At 42.8% G+C, this 19,901-nt stretch overlaps 2 protein-coding genes across 2 annotated transcripts in view; one reads left to right on the top strand and one right to left on the bottom strand.

Moving 5' to 3' along the window:
- The window catches only part of LOC109033309 (proteasome adapter and scaffold protein ECM29), a 480,922-nt gene that overhangs the window by 288,389 nt on the left and 172,632 nt on the right, over positions 1-19,901 (bottom strand). The gene's annotated exons all lie outside the window — the stretch shown is intronic.
- Ahcy (adenosylhomocysteinase) overlaps positions 1-19,901 on the top strand; it is a 67,703-nt gene that overhangs the window by 8,008 nt on the left and 39,794 nt on the right. Inside the window, exon 2 of the mRNA XM_072306344.1 lies at positions 5,362-5,552. Coding sequence (XP_072162445.1) covers positions 5,362-5,552 — 191 coding nt within the window. The remainder of the gene's footprint in view (positions 1-5,361; positions 5,553-19,901) is intronic.

Raw genomic sequence — 19,901 nt, 5'->3', positions numbered from 1 at the left:
TATGGTGTTTTTATGTCCTCCAAACTCTGCATTAAAATTTTATCAACCTATACAATACATTCATTCAGAAACTGCACCTTTTATAGGAATATCTGATCAGAACAAATCAACATTTTCTCGGAAACATCATGCACGTATTTATGGGTGATCTGTATACAGGGTTATTCAAAAGTTACGCACCACTGGCCATAACTTCAGTTCTATAATTACGATATCGACTTTCGGTTTGTGGCGTCCATCTTCATATCGAGGGGGAAACTTTTTGAGGTACTTTTTAGTTCTAACCCCCCCCCCCCCCCCAGGGGAGACGGGGCGGGGGCAACACAAAATATTCAATCGACAACTGCCATCATGTCATACATCGTTAGAAAGAGCCTAAAAAAAGAAAATTTTTGGCGCAAACCAGAAGTCGATCCGAACCCCCCCCCCCCCAATCAAAAGTTAGGGGGGTCCAAAGGTTATTTAGGGAAGAGTCCTTGAAAACTCCACGGCTGATATCGAAGTCTTCATTTTGCCCCCGGGCCGCCACAGCCCCCCTAGGGTAGGATGGGCCTGTTGCAATGAAAAATTTCATTAAAATGCAAAAAGTCACATAAAAGCTTCAAACTTACCATCGAGTCCGAGTGCAACTTCTTACCAATGTTAACGCGGACTCAGCCTATGAATTAAAAAAGAGAGTATTCAAAACTCTTAACCTCCTGCCCCCCCTTCATTTTTGGTTGCGGAGCGGGAAAAACCGGGAAATTCGGCAGAAATAATGCCCGAATCTATTGTCCAACTTGACGAGGACCCTTGAAACGTTGCGACCGGTCGGAGGACTGCAATACAGAGACTGCAACCCACTTCAGGGAGTACAACATCCATAAAACCCCCGCTGCCCCCCTCATTTTTCGTTGTGGAGCTGGTAAAAACCGGTAATTTCGCCAGAAATGATGCCCGAAACTACTGTCCAACTTGACGGGGACCCTTGAAAAATTGCGATCAGTCGGAGGACCCCGTTCGGGGACTTCCGTCCTCTTGAGGGACGAAATCATCATCCATAAAAAACCCCGTTGCCTCCTCATTTTTCGTGGCCGAGCGGGAAAAAACCGGGAAATTCACTAGAAATGATGCCTGAAAGTAACGTTCGACTTGACGAGGACCCGTGAAACGTTCTGACCAGTCGGAAGATTGCAATACAGGGACTACCGCGCACTTTAGGGAAGGATAAATCCATAAAACCCCCGCTGCCCCCTGAATTTCATTCGTTATCCTTGACAAATTCAATTTTTGCCTCTTTATTGTTACCTGAGAATGGACGAGTATTAACACCAGTTGCTGTCTTCTTAAAAACGTTCTGTCCAACATGGATGAAGTTGTGAATATTGAAAGATCTTGCCTTTCTTCCTCCGCCCATTTTTTTCAACTCCTATAAAGAGAATTCCTGGAGGAAGAAGACCGAAATGATGCCGAAAAGTAGTGTCCAACTTGAACCATTTCCCGGCTTTTACAAGCTCCGCGACGAAAAATGAGGGGAGCATTGGGGGTTTTATGGATGTTTCCGTCTCTAAAGTGGGCGGCAGTCCCTGTATTGCAGTCTTCCGACTTGTCGGAACGTTTCACGGGTCCTCGTTAAGTCGGACGTTACTTTCAGGCATCATTTCTGGTGAATTTTCCAGTTTTTTCCCGCTCGGCCACGAAAAATGAGGAGGTAACGGGGTTTTTTATGGATGATGATTTCGTCCCTCAAGAGGACGGAAGTCCCCGGACGGGATTCTCCGACTGGTCGCAATGTTTCAAGGGTTCGCGTCAAGTTGGACAGTATTTTCGGGCATCATTTTCTGGCGAATTTCCCGGTTTTTACCAGCTCCGCAACGAAAAATGAGGGGGGCAGCGGGGGTTTTATGGATGTTGTACTCCCTGAAGTGGGTTGCAGTCTCTGTATTGCAGTCCTCCGACTGGTCGCAACGTTTCAAGGGTCCTCGTCAAGTTGGACAATAGATTCGGGCATTATTTCTGCCGAATTTCCCGGTTTTTCCCGCTCCGCAACCAAAAATGAAGGGGGGCAGGGGGTTAAGAGTTTTGAACACTCTCTATTAATTCATAGGCTGTGTCCGCGTTAACATTGGTAAGAATTTGCACTCGGACTCGATGCTAAGTTTGAAGCTTTTATGTGACTTTTTGCATTTTAATGAAATTTTTCATTGCAACAGGCCCATCCTACCCTAGGGGGGCTGTGGCGGTCCGGGGGCAAAATGAAGACTTCGACATCAGCCGTGGAGTTTTCAAGGACTCTTCGAAAAACATGGCGTGGAACTCGATTCCGTGGAAGGGGCCGATTTCGGCCCAAATCGCAACACCTCCTTTCTTTGGTTTCATGTCACCCTAGGGCACAATTTTTTTGAAAAGATATCGGTGTGGTTGGAGAGGAAAGTGGAAGATTAAATTTTTAACCGGCAAAACGTGGGCGGATCCAAGCGTATAGACATACGTGGTGTTCAAAAAGTTATCGGGCTGATGCCGCCTTGGCCTTAAAAATGATCCGATCAAGCTCAACTGGAGCTCATTTGAAAGCCTATACTCTCACGAGTACAGTGGTCTTGAGTTTTTTGAAAAATATTCCTTATTTTTCGTACAACATCAATTTTACGACGGCATGTTTGGCCCGCTCAGCGATTTATGTTGGAGGGCCGAATCATCGAGATCCATACGCTAGTGTGAGGTGTGTGCAACATACAAGTGCGTGCACAGAGGAAGCTGATAGGAATCAATTTTACACGTGGCCTACTTGGATATGGTAACATAAACTTTAGCTGAGTGCATGCTCTTTTTAACCTCAAAGGATGCGAGTTTCTGACCTCGCCAAAGTCAGTTCAGTGTGTTTCTGCTTTGTCACTTTGATTACAGTGAAAATGCTAGCTGAAATTGAGCAAATATTTAATAAAGTTTAGTGTTCATCTGCAAAAATCTGCAGAAAGAGGTTTTTGACCTGATCGAGCAAGTGCACGGTGAATATGCGATGGGCTGGAGTCAGTGTTTCGAGTGGCATTCGTGTTTCCTAAAGGATAGGACGGCAGTGGAAGATGATGAAACATAGGCACGACCTCTGTGAATTATGCAAATGTGGAAGAATTTCGAGCGATTGTTAGAAGAGACATTCCTACCACCATTGCAGAAATTTCAGTAGAATTGAATGTGTCAGCTGGATCAATCCATTAGAAAATTTTTGGAGTACCAAAATCGCCGAGCGGGTCAAACACGCCACCGTAGAATTGACGTTGTGCAGAAACTTATAAATATTTTTCAAAAAACTAAACCACTGTACTCGCAAGAGAATAGGCTTTCAAATGAACTCCAGTTGAGTTTGATCGAACCATTTTTAAGGCTGGGGCAGCATCAGTAACTTTTTGAACACACAACGTATGCCCTACCCCCGCCCGTTTGCCCGAAAAACATGAGAAAAGAAGAAGGAAAGCTCTGACATTAAAATTATCATTAACACAATCATTCATGACAAAATTGACTCAAACTGCAAAGTAGGTGCTGTGAAATTTGTAAATATTTTCGGGGCAAGCACCCCAGAACTAGAATTCTCTTCCGTCATAGAGAAAAAAAGGAGGTGTTTGCATTTCGGGCATCTTGGAATTTTTTGATGATTTGATGAAGGAGGTCGGTACAGTGACGTTTAGCGTCGCTGTACCGTCGCTGTAACGACCTACGTCATCAAATCATCAAAAAATTCCAAGATGCCCGAAATGCAAACACCTCCTTTTTTTTCTCTATGCTCTTCCGCCAGCCACCCCCTCCCTCCCGGTTCGAAGTTTCTGGATATGCTCTGGGATCCGCTTTTATGCGGCAAAACCAAGAGGCAGCTAAGAGCAACGGCTAGGTGGCAGGTACCTAGCAAGTGTGGTAGGAAGGAGGGAGGAGAGAGGGGCTGGAGTGGAAAAGTCACACACCCCCGCGGCCCGCGGCAGGCGCCTTTGCGTAGGAGAGAAATTATGTCATCGAAGCGGAAGCAGCTAGCAGGACTGCCAGGCGTCTAAACTGGCCGCGTGCGGGGTGGTGGCGGAGCAGTGGAGAGAAAAGATGAGAGAGTGATCACTGTGATCAGCCGCGCAGCGAAGGAGAAATGGTGAGATGGAGAATAGCCCTCGGACTGCACCAACTCTCGGAAGAGGGGAATTCGAACATTTGTCCGAGCCGTCACGATCGGTGCCTAAATCCGCTTTTCTCAATGGAGTATCGTGATTATTGAAAGAAATGTGGCACGTCCGCGCGCGCGGCCCGTTTGAATAAGCGCAAAAGTGAAGATTCTCATTACGGCGTGCATATTTTCGGGTACTAATTTTCATTTAAGGTTAGCATCGACTATAGCTGCATAATCCTGAGGATATGTACTTTGTAGTAACGTTGAGATATTTTTAATATATTCAATCCTGACTTCACAAATTAATGAGAAGTGACAAAAAATGAAATGTTTTAAGATCAGCGACTGTGGCGCCATCTCTTAGAATTTTTTTTGAGAGCTTTATGTAGGGTTCTACCTTAAGATATCTGCATCTAATTTAAGATTTCGAAGGGGAAGGAGCCGATTTTATCGCTTTAAAGTTTCTCTGAATATTCTTTGAGCAGAAGTGAAATCACAGTGGTTTTCAAAACATTTAGTACGTTGATTAGTTTTCCAATAAAAAAAAAAAAAAAAAGTATGACGAGAAGTGTACGACGTTCCAAATTGAGATACATGTTTCCCGAGTTTAGCCGTCAATATAATGCCTTTATTAATACCAAATCATGTACATCCAGCTATTCCTCATCATTTACAAATCTGAGTGTTACGCTAAAAAGTTTGAAATCAATGCAGCTCAAACACAAAATTGTGTAATAAAATAGACGAACATTCTTGCCTATATATATGCGTATAGGGCCCGCGAAGCTCCGTCCGCGGGGTTGGGCCGTGTAGCGGCCAGGAGGCAGAGCCCCATAGTTTTCTATACACTGGATTCAATGCTTTTGATGACCAGTTGATGAACGAAAATTTGCTTCTAGAAGCCGATGAGCGTGGCGCAATACGGGATGCAGATGGTGGGTCGGGGACTCTACCCAGCAGCCGGCGAGGGACGGGTCGTTGTGTCAGGAGGGGGAGGGAGGTTACCGCTGCGGGGAGCGATTGGAGGGCCCGCGCGGTACGGGAATTTTTGAAGACGAATTTAGTACGCGAGATCAGCTGTGATACAATGATGGTGCCGCAATGAAAAATTTTTTGTGTCCAACCACGAAAATGAGCAAGTCTCGCAGGACATCTAATAATCGAACAAATTAAATTCGGGTGTTTTGAGATGAAATTTAACTCATGAACGAAGTGTGTTTTTTCACTTCTAGCTGACATCAATCTCGCAGAATGGGGTCGAAAAACAATCATGCTGGCAGAAATTGAAATGCCTGGTTTGATGGCCCTAAGGAAAAAGTACGGGCCATCGAAAATTCTCAAAGGTGCACGAATAGCAGGATGCTTGCATATGACAGTTCAAACAGCTGTACTTATTGAGACCCTTCTTGAATTAGGAGCTGAGGTAATTTTGCTCTCTTTATTCTCATACTATCATTTTTTTTCATTTATTGATAGAAAGATTAATTGTTACACTGACAGGATCACTCCCCCCTTCATATAAATTAAATTTTTCGCATCGTCAGATTAGCCCTATTCTCCATTTTTTCACTGCCACGTCCATGCATGCTTGCTGGTCAACAGAGTGTTTTATCTCTCCTATCCCAAACAGAAACCAAAGCTGCAATTTTGGAATAAGTAGCGTTTCTAATCTTTGTAATTATTTCAGAGTGGCATGTCCCATTTTGTCTCAATAAAACTGAACCCAAGGCCCCTCTAGGCCCCTCCGCATTCCAATAGCTAAACTCAGTGCCTGTGCTCTCAAAGGTCTCCTTTTTAAAGCTTCTCTATCTCCCTGATTTATTGATAAATGAATTTTGTATTTGAAAGGTTTTGGAGATAAAAGAGCCAAGTGTTGATTTCAGTAGGATGAAAACAGGAATTTGAGCGCAAAAGTTTTTAGCCAAATTGTGCAGAAAAATACGAATTAAATTACAGTGCTGTATGGTGATTATTGTTCAATATGGCAACGCTGTAAAATGAAAGTATTGCATGTTGCCCCTCCAATATGCGGGTTATGCAATGGTGTAATGTAGCCCCTTCAATACGCAGGTTATGCAATGGTGTATTTTTCAAGATGGCGGTTACAACGTTGCCGGACGGTGCACATAAATAAATGATTTATTTATGGGTGAAATTTTGCCACATTGACTTTTGCAGTGTTGCCAGATGGTGCAAGAAATTAGTTAATTTTTCGAAACAATGTTGCCATATTGTGCAAAAAATTCGGATTTTCGGACTTGTAAAATTTTTCGGTTTCGAAAGACCGTCTCCTACAGTATGGGCCTGGTATCGGATACTGGATAGTAGGGTCTGATTCGAGAAATTGAAAAATTTTTGAAAAATTACCCTCGTCCGATCCGCCGCGGACGGATGCGATTCTTTTCCATTATCGAAGATCGGAAAACTGTACGGACCGAATTTTGATGCGACTTTTTGTTTTCGAGATTTCGGACTTGTAAAATTTTCAGCTTCGAAAGACCGTATCTTACAGTATGGGACTGGTATCGGAGACTGGAGATTAGGGTCTGATGCGGGAATTTCCATTTTCAGTAGTGTGCGCTTGGAGATGCGTATGGGAACCTTGTGTTTTGCGATGAGCGACTAGGATTGGATATTGCAATGTTCAGTTTGATGAATCAAAAATTTTTAATTTTTGTTTTTGGTGGATATTTACTGTTACAGTTTAAAACAGTTCGCGCAGCATACTATTTATACGAAATCCTTACTATCGATCCAACTGTTGTGACTCGCGTCCAGACCCAACCATTTGACAAAGGCCTGGTTTTTCTTGCGACGCAGAATTTTCTCCACCAGGAACGTATCCTTATAGTTGGTGGGTTGGAGTTCTTCGCGGTAGAATTTTCCTTTGATGATCGTATCGTACGCGTATCGCGTACGTGATTCGTACGATCGATTCGTGAGATCGTTCGTGATCGGAACGGTCGAATTGACGCTGACAATCTTGAAAATTTCCGTGCTCCAATTCGGTGTGTATCCTTTCTCGAACATGGCCTTGAGTCTCGAGATCCGGACGTGATCACCGACATTCAGTTTTCGTCTGGCCAGACGTCTCTTTTCAATTTTACTCAGCGGCGGCCCTGGAAGCTTTTGCAGGATCATCGGTACATCATTTTCAGTGACATCGATTGTTTTCATCCCGATGGTGCGATGAACGCTCCCGTTATATTCACGGATGAGTTTCGGTAATAGATCTACCCACTTGTACGATCCTTGCGCGCTAAACTCTTTCCACATCTTAGTTTTGAGCGTTCGGTTGAATCGCTCCACAATAGAGGCTTTGGTTGTCGAGTACGAGCTTTACATATTGATCTTGTGACGCTTCATCAATGCTTGACATTTGGAGTTGTAGAATTCCGAGCCCATATCGACTTGTAAATGTTTCGGTGACTTTCCGGCTGCTTTGAGAACGCGTTGCAGAGCATAAGTGACATCCGTGGCCGTTTTCGATTTGAGCGGTTCGGCCCACGCCTTTTTCGAGCACGCGTCGATGACGGTGAGGAGATATCTGTATCCTTTGTTGACCGAGGCGTACGGTTGCATCTCGACGAGATCGGCTTGCCATAAATCGAACAATCCGAGAATCCGTACTTTACGACGCGGATAGTTTCGTCGTGCAGGTTTATGTAGCTCCTCGACGATTCCACGTTTTTCTGCCGACATGATAATTACCGTCAACGTCGTCGTCGTCCGCTCTCTCGATTCAAATGCTGTTTCGATGCTACTATTTTAACCAGACGATTGTAAGATTGGTGAAGTTGGTGGATACGCTCCAGACAGTGTTGACCTAATTTCATAGCTTCCTTCCACTTCCGTTCGGACCATTGTTTGTTCACCGCATCCTCATCGCTTTCGGGATCTTGCACTTGACGAATCCGTTTGTTCGATACGATATAATTTCCGTCGGAATCCAGTGAGAATCCGTCACCTTTTGGCCCGCGGCGTAATTTCGATCGTCCAAAACCGTCGGTGTGACCCATCGCAACACTATTTTCCTTTCGCTCGATTCACAACCTCTAATTGACTGATCCTATTTTCCAGTCGTGATAATTTCGTCTCGAGTCGTTGCGCGATACTTTTGTATTCTTCCATTTTCTCCATACAAAGCTGTGCTAAATTCATAGCTTCCGTCCACCTCGAGTCTGTCCATTGTTTGTTCACAGCGTCGGTATCCTCTTCGGGATCTTGCAGTTGTCGGATCCGTTTGTTGGATACGAGATAATTTCCGTCGGGATCCAGTAAGAAACCGTCACCTTTGAGACCTTGCTTCGTGTTGCGAACGTAAGTCCCTTTCGATCTTCCAAACCGGTCGGTGTGACTCATTTTTGTGCGGAACCTATATTTAGTGGATGTAATCTGCTTCGCGAAGCTCTTCGACGATACTCAGAATTTCACGATCATGATCGGTGTGACCAGCTTGTTTCGAAGCTACAAGTAAAACGAGACGTTGAACCAATTCGTTCGGATCGTCCCAATAGACGAGTTCCCGTTTCGCACGGTGAATTTTGATACCGGAGCCTTTCTTCAATTTTTTACGCGATGACTTCCTCGTTGATCTCGGAGTCGATGTAGCGAACAAAGGTTTGATGAGATCGCGGTATTTTTGACTGCGGTTCGAGTTGGGTCTACCGTGTGGATGATGATCCCTCCGATGCGCATTGGTGAGCGTAACTACTCGTTGGAATTTAGCGCGATCATCTGCTGTGTAATTACGCAGATGTTTCTTAAAAAGGAGCTCCAAGAACCCGGGTGTCGGTTCGAACACATAATCGCCACCGTCCAAGATTAGTCGTCCGTCCGAATCGAAAGTAATGGTTCGGTTTCCGGTAAGAAAGTTTCCGTTGATCGCTTTCCGCACACCATACGCGGTATCGGATTGTTTCGGATGTTTTTCCAGATCGTCCAAGTAGAACTGTACGTTCGGGGCAGTGATCGTGTCTCGAGAATCAACGTCGTCTTCAGTGCGACCCGTTGTTTGTTCTTTATCCGTTGCATCTTGGAACGATTCATCATCATCATCATCATCATCATCATCATCCTCCTCCTCCTTTGAGTCGTTATCATCATCATCTTTGTTCATATTTTTCGGTGATCCGAACGAAGCAAATAAACTATCAAGAAACATTGTTTTATCTTTCGTTTCCGATTTTGAAGGTTCTTGGTTCGATCTTGGTTTTCTTTTCCTGAGGATTAGCGATAAGTGCGGGTGTTGATGACGAGACATTTTTCTGCAACGCTGCGAGTGGATCTGTCAATGGTTTGAAAACTTTCTTCAACGTCACCTCAGCGTCCGCCTCTCCAATGCGAATGGTATTTAACTTCCGTTTGATATCTTGACGGATTTTATCGATACTACCGTATTTCTGAGCGACCGTCAACAACGATAAGTTATCCATCTTGCACAATATAGGTATCGAAACGTTTTCGGTACCTTCCCTCGTTCTTATCACTATCTTTGTCGATGACTAAAAACCCGTACTTGTCGTGCCAGCACACCGAGCAGATATGTCTGAAATCTTCGAACGTGAAATCTGTGTTGACGTGATCGTCGTAGATGTGACGCAAGTTTGTATTGTCCTCCTTGAAAACTACGAGTAGGTTAGCGTTATTGCGAATCAATTGTTTCGGTATGCGAGAATATTCCAAGAGGGCTCTCACACAACTCGGATTCGTGGTGAAAAATCCGAAATAAGAACGAGATGGAAGCTTGGCGACAAGAGATCATCGAATACGAATACATCCGTTTCGGTCCGGTCGACGAACGGCGTGGAAACAACGATTCGATCCGGTTCACCCCCGATACCCACGGCCTGATCACCGTGCCTCAAGATTCGAGGATCTTCATGCGTTTAGAAGTGAAACTCGAGAAAAATCCTGGAGCCGCCGCAGATGCTACAAAACCTAAAGTCAAGTGGGCTAACAATTATCCCCTGCACTTGTTCGACCGTATGCAGTACAAAGTGAACGGGACGGAAATCGATAGCATGCAGTCTGTCGGAGTGACATCGACCGTGAAAAATTATCTCACATACACTAGAGCGGAAACCGCAGGACTCGCAACTGCCGGGTTTTGTGACATCTCTTCTTCATGGGCCGAATGGGATATGACAACGTTGGATGAAACTCAGTGCGCTGTCGTTCCGTTGTCTTCTTTCAGCGGATTCGCAGTACATTTCAAAGACGTTCTAGTCAGATGCTCGCATGAGTTGATCCTAGTGCGCAGTGGTACGGATAAGAACGCATATTATATCACCGACGCGGCGACCGCGGACGGATACACCATCAAATTTAAAATAATCGAAATCTATTGGGAGATTCCCGTCGTTAAATTCACATTGGAACTGGAGAAACAAATCTTGCTCAAGATGAACAAGAACGATAAGATGAGTTTCGGTTACATGAATTGGGAATCGCACGACATCCCGGGGATTTTTCCGACCAAGACGTTCAAATGGAGCGTAAGAACAACCAGCAGGCACAAGCCCAAATTCGTGGTGTTGGTATTTCAAACGGATCGACGGGATAATCACCTGAAGGATTCCTCTCTTTTTGACAATGTAAATGTGCGCTCGGTCAGCGTTCAAATCGGTGAGCGTCGGTTTCCTCAAGTTGATACGATCTACGATTTTTCGACTATGGATTATAATCACGCCTATCTGAACTACACCGATTTTATGAGAGACTACTGGAAAGGTGAGAAACTCTGCGAGCCAGCTATGTTGTTTGAAAATTTCAAAGATCGCGCGATTTTCGTCATCAAATGCGTTCAAGGTGAAGATCTAAAAACAGCTCCGGTGGATATCACGTTGACCGTTGTGGTAAAAGAGAATTTCCCGGCCAACACTACAGCCCAGGTGATTCTGATCACACCTGTGAAGTATTCGTACGAACTACTGCACGGAACCGTGAGGCAATTATTTCCATCTTTAGTGTCCAAATTTACAACGATACATTTTTCCGACACGAAACCCTTAATAAAATTTCGTTTTTGTTCACCTTTAACATAAAGTACATCGTAGCGGTTCCCGATGCGATTCATTTTTGAAGTGAATTCATCGTACTCGAGAAACCCGCTTTCCCATTCCAAGTGATGATAATTGCGTGTTAACCAGTTGTTTGTCACGTCTTTAGCGCTCAACATGCTGCTCGGGAACGGAGGTTTGAATAAATAGAGTTTAGTTTCAGTACACTTCATACCCACAAGACCAAACTCTTTGACGATGAAATTTCCTTGGCTCCAAAAACCTTGTACATCGAGGAGACAAGCCATCATTTGTTCGTTCCGTTAGTTACACTTTTACTATTTTCAAATTCGAGGTTTCTTAACTGACGGTTCTCCAGAATTATTTATATTATTTATACGAGGTTGTTTAACAGCGAGGATTTTTTCTCAACTCTACCCGGACTCGATGACAAACGATGCATGCGTTCTAGAGGACGGAGTGAACACTGTTCCTATTTTCAAATTCGAGGTTTCTTAACTGACGGTTCTTCAGCAGAATTATTTATACTATGTATACGAGGTTGTTTAACTGCGAGGATTTTTCTCAACTCGGTCGCGGCTCCGCAACTTTCATCCACCATGCAAAGATCGTCGTCGATGTCACGATGACCCCAAGGAACAGTGCGAACACCGTCTTCTAAAATACAACGTTTATCGTCTAAGCCGGAGAGGGTTCTTTTTGTACTTTCAAATGAGTATAGTTGATGTCTCCGCGCCCCGATCCTACGCATTGGGGCGCTCATTCTCGATTCAGGATCCTTTAATACTGTGAGAAAAGTGACAAAGTTTAGCGATCTTACCACGGCTGTTGATATACCTTTTGCCCTTTTCTCTGTTTCCCCGTTGCTGAAACGATATGCATACATTTTAGGTCGCAGCGCGACGAACTCAGCAATGGGTATTCCCCCCGTTTCATCCTTAAAACAACCCATTACTTTACGGTTTGTCGCGCTGCGACATTGATGACCTTCTGGGAAGTTGGAGGTGTCGCACAAGTGTAGGTCTGACATCATATCATCTTAGACGTTCGGTTTAGTCAACTCGTAAATGAACGAATCCGTATCCATATAGAGAAGTTGAACTTGGTCGGAATTGTACTTCTTAAGCATGTGATTATAGTGGAATTTATACATGTGTACTTTACTCAGATCTAAGATTGAAAAACCAACAATCATTGGTCTGTCTATGACGACCTTTGTTCTCCGTAAATGGATTGCTACCAGTTCTTCTGCGAAAATCGTGCGATCTATGAAATCGACCCGTGAGATGGCTTTCAGTATCTGTCTGCTGTTTGTACCCAATTTAATATTCTATCGCTTCAACGGGTTCTCGATAAATTTTCCGTAGCAAGCGTTGCTGCATAGTTTCAGGAGCGTTCGGTGAAACGGATTCATAGCGTCCCGTCTCAACCGGGCGTTCAGCTCGATGAAGGGTGCCAAGAAAGGAGCCTGACGGAATTTGATGGCCCGGTTGACGCGCAGGAGTTTTAATCCTTGACCGAGCGCTTCTTTCAACATTACATAGTGGATAACATAGTTGTATTTATTAGCTAGAGTCGTCAATAGTTTCGTATTTTTCCCCGCTCCCGATGGTGGTATTTCGTTCCGGCACAAGAACGGAAGGTCCTTGTGCAGGTCGTGGAGGTGTTCTGGATATTCAATATCTACATCGAGTATGTACCCGAAAGGAGCGTCGTCGGGATGGTTGATTATAGTTTTCGCCAGAGTTAGCAACTCTTCTCCTTCCGGGACCCAAGTGTAGTTATCGTAGGGTAGATGCTTTCTCATGATGTGTGCGTAAAGTGCCGTCACAATAAAGTATTGTATATAGTTCACTGGTTTTTTAGGATCAAACTGATCCGGTATCAAAGGATTGTTTACGAGAGCGTGCCGTTTCACTACCTGTGTGATCCCACCTCGGATCGAGCTCATAATCATGAATACCATATCCATATCATTGAAGAGTTGAATTTTCACATTAGTTATTTTTAAGAAGGCGTCGAAAGCGAAACCGGGTAGCGTTAAGTAGTTGGCACAGTCCAAACCATAGTTTTTCATCCCAAAGAGTCGGAACTCCTCGAACACATCGCTGAGGAGTCACACATCGAGTCACAAGTAGAAATCTGAATACTCGCCGAGATTACGGAAATTGAAGGTTTGCCAAACTTGGAGAAACCTTTGGTATTCCTCTTCGGAGATGTCCGTTTGAGTCAGGGTGTTGAAGAAAGCCTCTCGCGGTGGTGGACGCGGCTCGTTCAGCTTGGCCGGATTGTCAACGTAATCGTACGGGAACGGAGCTTTCCGACAAACCATATCGAACTCATTGTCTGTGCGAGTGAGCGAACGAAAGATTCGCGCGGGATCGTCTGAACCAGTTTATCCAACGACGCGGGGAGGAAACGGAACGAGTCGATGAACTTGATCGAAAACCTGTTACCCAGATGGACCGTCATGCTGATGTAATTTTCCTCCGTGTGTGGTATTATGTCGACGCGATGAGGATACTTGTTCAGAGCCAGCACTACCTCGTGGAAATCATACCTACTACCATTGTGCAGGACGACTCTAACACATTTCTCATGTCGGAAAATAAGATTGCAATTTGAACATAGCGCCTTTCGATAATTGGACCCTGTTTTCCCTCCCGCTCTCTTTTGATGGTCATGATCCCTTACCTTTACGATACCTGGTTGTGAGAAATCCACCTCACAATGTCCACACCTATTTTCCGCTTCAAATGAGGCCCGGTCTTCATGTGTCATGATTATTTTTCCCTCTTTGTCGTTGTAACTCTCACTGATTCTTCCTACGAGAGTGATTATATCGTCCAGAAATTTGATATGTGCTTCCTCGCCACGGTACAGTTTTGGTTCCGTCATTTTAAATTCGGGATCCTCCGTGACGAGGAGGTAAGCGTAAGAATTTGAGATGTGGCGCCTATACGCAGAAGCTGGGTGCTCCGAGTCACCATGAAGTTGTTCCAAGTAGGCTTCAAAGTCTGCATAAATTACATAATTATGTTTTATTTCCTTATGGTGATTTTTGAACTTGAGGTATCGCTCGTCGGGAAATGAAGCTAGAAATGCGTCTTTGCTTACCAAAGAGCAAAGAACTTTATGTTGACTCAATTCCTCCATCGAGTACTTGTAAGTAAAGCACTTCTTACAGATGTAGATACGAGTTTTATGTTTTGTCAACTGATTACGTACAAGTTGTTCAAAGTTCTTGATCCAGCAATAATGGTAACTGAAAGGTACGGGGGTTGAGAGACATAGTAGGTCGGTGTGGTCCTCTCTTTCCGGGTCGGCAACTTTAATTGGGTAAACTGTATACTTTTTCTTGTTGGACACCAAACTCTCATGGAGCCCAAATACCGAGACCGATACGTTGTTCCTTTTCTCGAATTTGATAATATCATCTATGCTCGTGGGGAATCGAACGACCGAGAAATCATAATGATGGAGTATATCTACATATTTATTCGGATCATATTTATACTTCTCTTCCTTCGGGACGAACTTTGCCAACATTGCGAAGAAGAAACAATCGTTATATTCACCGTTATTTACATTGACAACATTGTTCGTTCGAAACGGAAGCTTAACGTACGTTCCTCCTCGATGTAAAGCGTAATAACGGTTGACACGTAGCTCCATACCCTGTATCTTCTTCAGCACCCACCCGGATCCGTTCATGTGAAAATCGAACGACTCTTTATTGATCTTGGCCCTGAACTTTTCATAATACTCGTCCAGATCCGTTGACGCGAAAATAGCTTCGTTTTTAGTCTTAAATTTTTTCAACTGCATTCCTTCCTTGTCCTTATCGTCAGCTTTCTCGTACTCGGCGTAAACTAGTATATTTACCTTCAATGCCTCGTCGGTGAGTTCTTCTTTAATTTTTCCAATCACGAGGTCTTTAGCTGTTAGTAGGTAGTCATCGATGATGAGAATCTCCGGTTGGAGGTTCGTGATGAAAAATGTTTTCAACCTGCTTTGACAAGCAGTCTCGACTTGAACTATCGGTACTTTAGTCTCAAACAAATTTCTTATGTGACTTGCAGATTCTTCATGTTTTTCTCTTTTATGGTATGAGACCTTGCACGTGTCACAATATTCTTGATTCTCATCGTTGTTGTCATCGGTAGGTGATGAGGTGTCCTTCATGGTGGACATCTTTTCAATATGTTCGGGAGATTGCTCATGATTCTCTCCCTCCGCATAAAACTCATCACAAAGATCACAATGGATGAGCGTGCTGTGCTCCTGTTTAATATGCGTTTCATCGTTGATACCCTCCTCCTTCTTAATTTGTTCCGCACAGTGTTCGTGCTTTTCGCCTTGTTTATAAAATTCATCACAAATATCACATTGGATGAAAGTTTCAACAATCTGTTGTGTTTGTTCTTGAGCAGCCATGATAAAGATACTATTTTAAGCTCTACGTTTTCCGAGTCGGTAAGAAAAGGAAATCTACACTATCTTTACGTTTGCTAGATTCTGTTCACTGAGAAAATTTCAGAGGGAACAACTGAATCTACTTTAAGCTCTAAGTTTTTGAGTTTGTCACAACAGAAAATCTGTACTAGCTTTACGTTTGCTAGATTCTGTTCATTGAGAAAATTTTAGAGCGAACAAGTGATACTATTTTAAGCTCGGGGTTTTCTGAGTTTGTCACCACAGAAAATCTACACTATCTTTACGTTTGCTAGATTCTGTTCACTGAGAAAATTTCAGAGCGAACAACTGAATCTACTTTAAGCTCTAAGTTTTTGAGTTTGTCACAACAGAAAATCTGTACTAGCTTTACGTTTGCTAGATTCTGTTCATTGAGAAAATTTTAGAGCGAACAAGTGATACTATTTTAAGCTCGGGGTTTTCTGAGTTTGTCACCACAGAAAATCTATACTATCTTGATGTTTGCTAGATTCTGTTCATTGAAAAAGATTTCAGAGTGAACAAGTGAAAACTATTTTAAACTCGAGGTTTTCTAATGTCATCAAAACCTAGACCGACGAACTTTCGCTCGGAGACAAATTTACACTTTTCATAACCGAGTGAAAAGAAACTGTAAAGTCATAATTTACCTCAGAGTAAATATGATAGTAGTATTCATTCACCACCAAACTCGGTTACACTCGGAGAAAGTGTGTAGTCATGATTTAGATCAAAGTTAATATAGTAGTATTTCTTAATCACCAGATTCGGTTACACTCGGACAAACTGTGTCGTTGTAATTTAGATCGAAGTAAATATAGTAGTATTTGCTAATCACCAGATTCGATTACACTCGGACAAACTGTGTAGTCATAATTTATAGTAGCGATATAAAACTACGCTTTCATGCAAGTGGGAAAAATTAAAAATTCTAGTCAGGGAACGTATAAATAGTGTCGAGGAAGTGTGATCGATCATTTCAAAACAAGAACTCGTCAAGTATGGACGCTCCAACCCTCAAATCACAATCGATTGGAGCGATGAAGACCTTGGACACGGTATATGTGGCTCTCTCTTTCAAGATTCCAGGAATACGAGCAGAGCTTTTGAACAAGTTTGCCAGACTCCTTTTTCCTGACAAGTTGTTCCACCATCTTAAACTCAGCTCAATAGACACTTCCGATCCCGTCGGGTGTTATGGGTTAGTTGAGATAACGGAAAGATTTTGCCATCTCCTAGAACGTGTCGCAGACGAGCATGAAATAATGTACTTCTTAAAGCAGGGGTGCAAGAAAGTAGACGAACGGGACTGGAAGATATGCAGACTTTTGAGTGCGATTCGCATAGTATTATACACCAGAGAGAGGAGAGCGGCTCTCTATAGTAAAGATTTCGTATAAATAGTATGCATTCTCTTCTCAGTATCGCAAGGAAAAAATCATGATTGATAAAATATTTCTCATCACCATCATCATTGCTGTTGTTGGAGTGAATTCCACAACGGTAGCGGAAAACTCATCCGAAGCAAACATCACAATATGCCCGGTCTGTCCGGAAATCAAATGCGCACCCTCTACCTTGACGGACGTTCTTCTATTCATCTTGAGTTTACTGGCGCTTATTTGCTCCGCTCCGTACCTGTACTGTAAGTACATATCATCCGACTGCAAGTTCCGTTTCATCAGGATGGCCCGGAAAAATAACAATCGGAAAGTTGATGATATAAGTGTTGATTTAAAGTTCGGAGAAGGAGAAGGAATCGATGTTTGTGGTTGACAACCCCCACGTTTTTAGAACACGCACATTTTCTGAACGTGTACGTTTTCTAAACGCGTTTGCGTTTTCTGAACGCGTTTGCGTTTTCTGAACGCGTTTGCGTTTTCTAACGCGAACTGTTTTAAACTGTAACTTTAACTGTAAATATCCAACAAAAAAAAAAAACAAAAAAAAAAAAATAATAATAATAAAATTTTTTGATTCATCAAACTGAATATTGCAATATCCAATCCCAGTCGCTCATCGCAAAACATAAGGTTCCCGTACGCATTTCCAAGCGCACACTACTAAAAAATGAAAATTACCGAATCAGACCCTACTCTCCAGTCTCCGATACCAGGCCCATACTGTAAAATACGGTCTTTCGAAACCGAAAATTTTACAAGTCAGAAATCTTGGAAACGAAAAGTCGTATTAAAATTCGGTCTGTACAGTTTTCCGATCTTCGAAAGTGGAAAAGAATCGCATCGATCCGCAACGGATCGGAGGAGGGTGATTTTCCGAAAATTTTTCAATTTCCCGGATCAGACCGTAATCTACAGTATCCGATACCAGGCCCATACTGTTAGATACGGTCTTCCGAAACCGAAAATTTTCCAAGTCCGAAAATCCGAATTTTTTGCACAATCTGGCAACATTGTATCGAAAAATTAACTAATTTCTCGCCCCATCTGGCAATACTGTAAAATGCGATGTTGCAAAATTTCACCAATAAATAAATCATTTATTTATGTCCACCGTCCGGCAACGCTGCTGCGCCATCTTGAAAAATACACCATTGCATGAACCGCAGATTGAAGGGGCTACATTACACGATTGCATAACCCCATTATTGAAGGGGCAACATGCAATACTTTTACTTTACAGCGTTGCCATATTGAACAATAATCCCTATACAACACTGTAACTTAATTCGTATTTTTTTGCACCATCATGCAACGCTGTACGATTTTTATTGGATTTTTTACCTGGTTAAGTCCCCATTTTCTCCCTACTCGTATGGAAAAGTAGTCGTGAAAGTCCCTAGATTTGTAAGTGATTATGTCATTTAGACTGAAAATGTCTTAAAATTGTTTGGTTGAGATTTTACTTTCGGAAGATAAGGTATTTTCTTTCAATAATAAATTTCTTGTCACCAGTGATTTCAAAGTGGGAGTAGGTAAAAAAGTCAAAACAAAAACAAACAGAAAAAGAACAGAAAGAAATTGTCTTCACTTTGACCGAACGGAATCTTGAGTTGCACTTTAACAGCACTAATTGACGTGTCCAACTAAAAGCACCTCAGAGGTCGCTTTGTGATGCCAATTTTAAAAGATCTACACTGATCTACTGTGTGTTATTATTTTATGAAAACATCTGTAGCCATTCTCTGGGAGGTTTAAAGAAAATACCTGATCCAAAACAAAGTGATATCCGACAAAAAAAAAAAAAAAAAAAAAAAAAAAAAAAAAAAAAAAAAAAAAAAACTTGAGAGGGTGCCATTCGGACGGCAGTGATTTAGAGAACTGGACGGTCCCGATTTTATAGATAAACACACATGATATTAAGAAATCGGGACAGCAAGTCTGGGTCTTGACTTGTGGTGCTATTCCAGCTTTTTTTCTTTCCTTCAGCACGGTGTGGTTGAAGTCACTTATTAACTACTTCTAATGTAGATCAAAAATTCAAGTTGGAGGTTGTAGGTAGGACCTCTCTTCCTCCCTGATGGGTTTTTGGGCAATTTCGAAATCGGCTGTCGGAGCTCTTTGAAAAATAATCGCATTTTTGTGGTTTTTTAGGGATAAAATAGCAAAATTGGCCTTGGGGCGACATTTGAAACCCCCCTTCCCCCGCCCCCCTCCTTCATCCTTGCCTTGACCGATCTGAATCGTACTGACCAATTCGGAACGAAATAAAAATCCAGCGCTTGAGGTTACAACGCTATTTGGGTCATTTTTACGAATTTTAAATTGTAAAGCTGGCAACACTGCAATTCTAAATTGTTCAAATATGCCTTTTCTAATCGAAAACTCTCCGATTGCACTTTTTTTGTAAAATTTTGAACGGAATCACCCCTCGAAACCTTCATTTTATCGTCAAATTCGATATTTTTGTGTCTACAACTTGGCAACGCTGCCACCGAGGGGGGGGGGGAGGCAAAACATTTTTTACGGGCATGAAAATTTTAGAAAAGTTACATCTTATACTAGGTATAAATGTCAAGGCAAGGGTGAGGGAGAGGGGGTTTAATTTGTTGCTTCATGCCCAGTTTGCTAATTGCCCCTAGAAAACCAAAAAAATTCAATCATTTTTCAAAAAGCTCACACACTCTATTTTGAAATTGGCCAAAAACTCATCAGGTAGTGCCCCACTACAACCAACGATTTAAATTTTTGATTTTGAATGGAAATCCCACTTCGAAACCTTCATTTTATCATCAAATTCGATATTTTGGAGTCTGCAACTTGGCAACGCTGCCGCGGGGGGCAAACAATGTTGTACGGGCATGAAAATTTCAGGAGTGTCAGATCTTATACTGA

Source organism: Bemisia tabaci, chromosome 1 (genome assembly GCF_918797505.1).
Source record: "Bemisia tabaci chromosome 1, PGI_BMITA_v3".
Classification (NCBI taxonomy): Eukaryota; Metazoa; Arthropoda; class Insecta; order Hemiptera; family Aleyrodidae; genus Bemisia; species Bemisia tabaci.
This window is presented reverse-complemented; position numbering and strand designations above follow the sequence as displayed.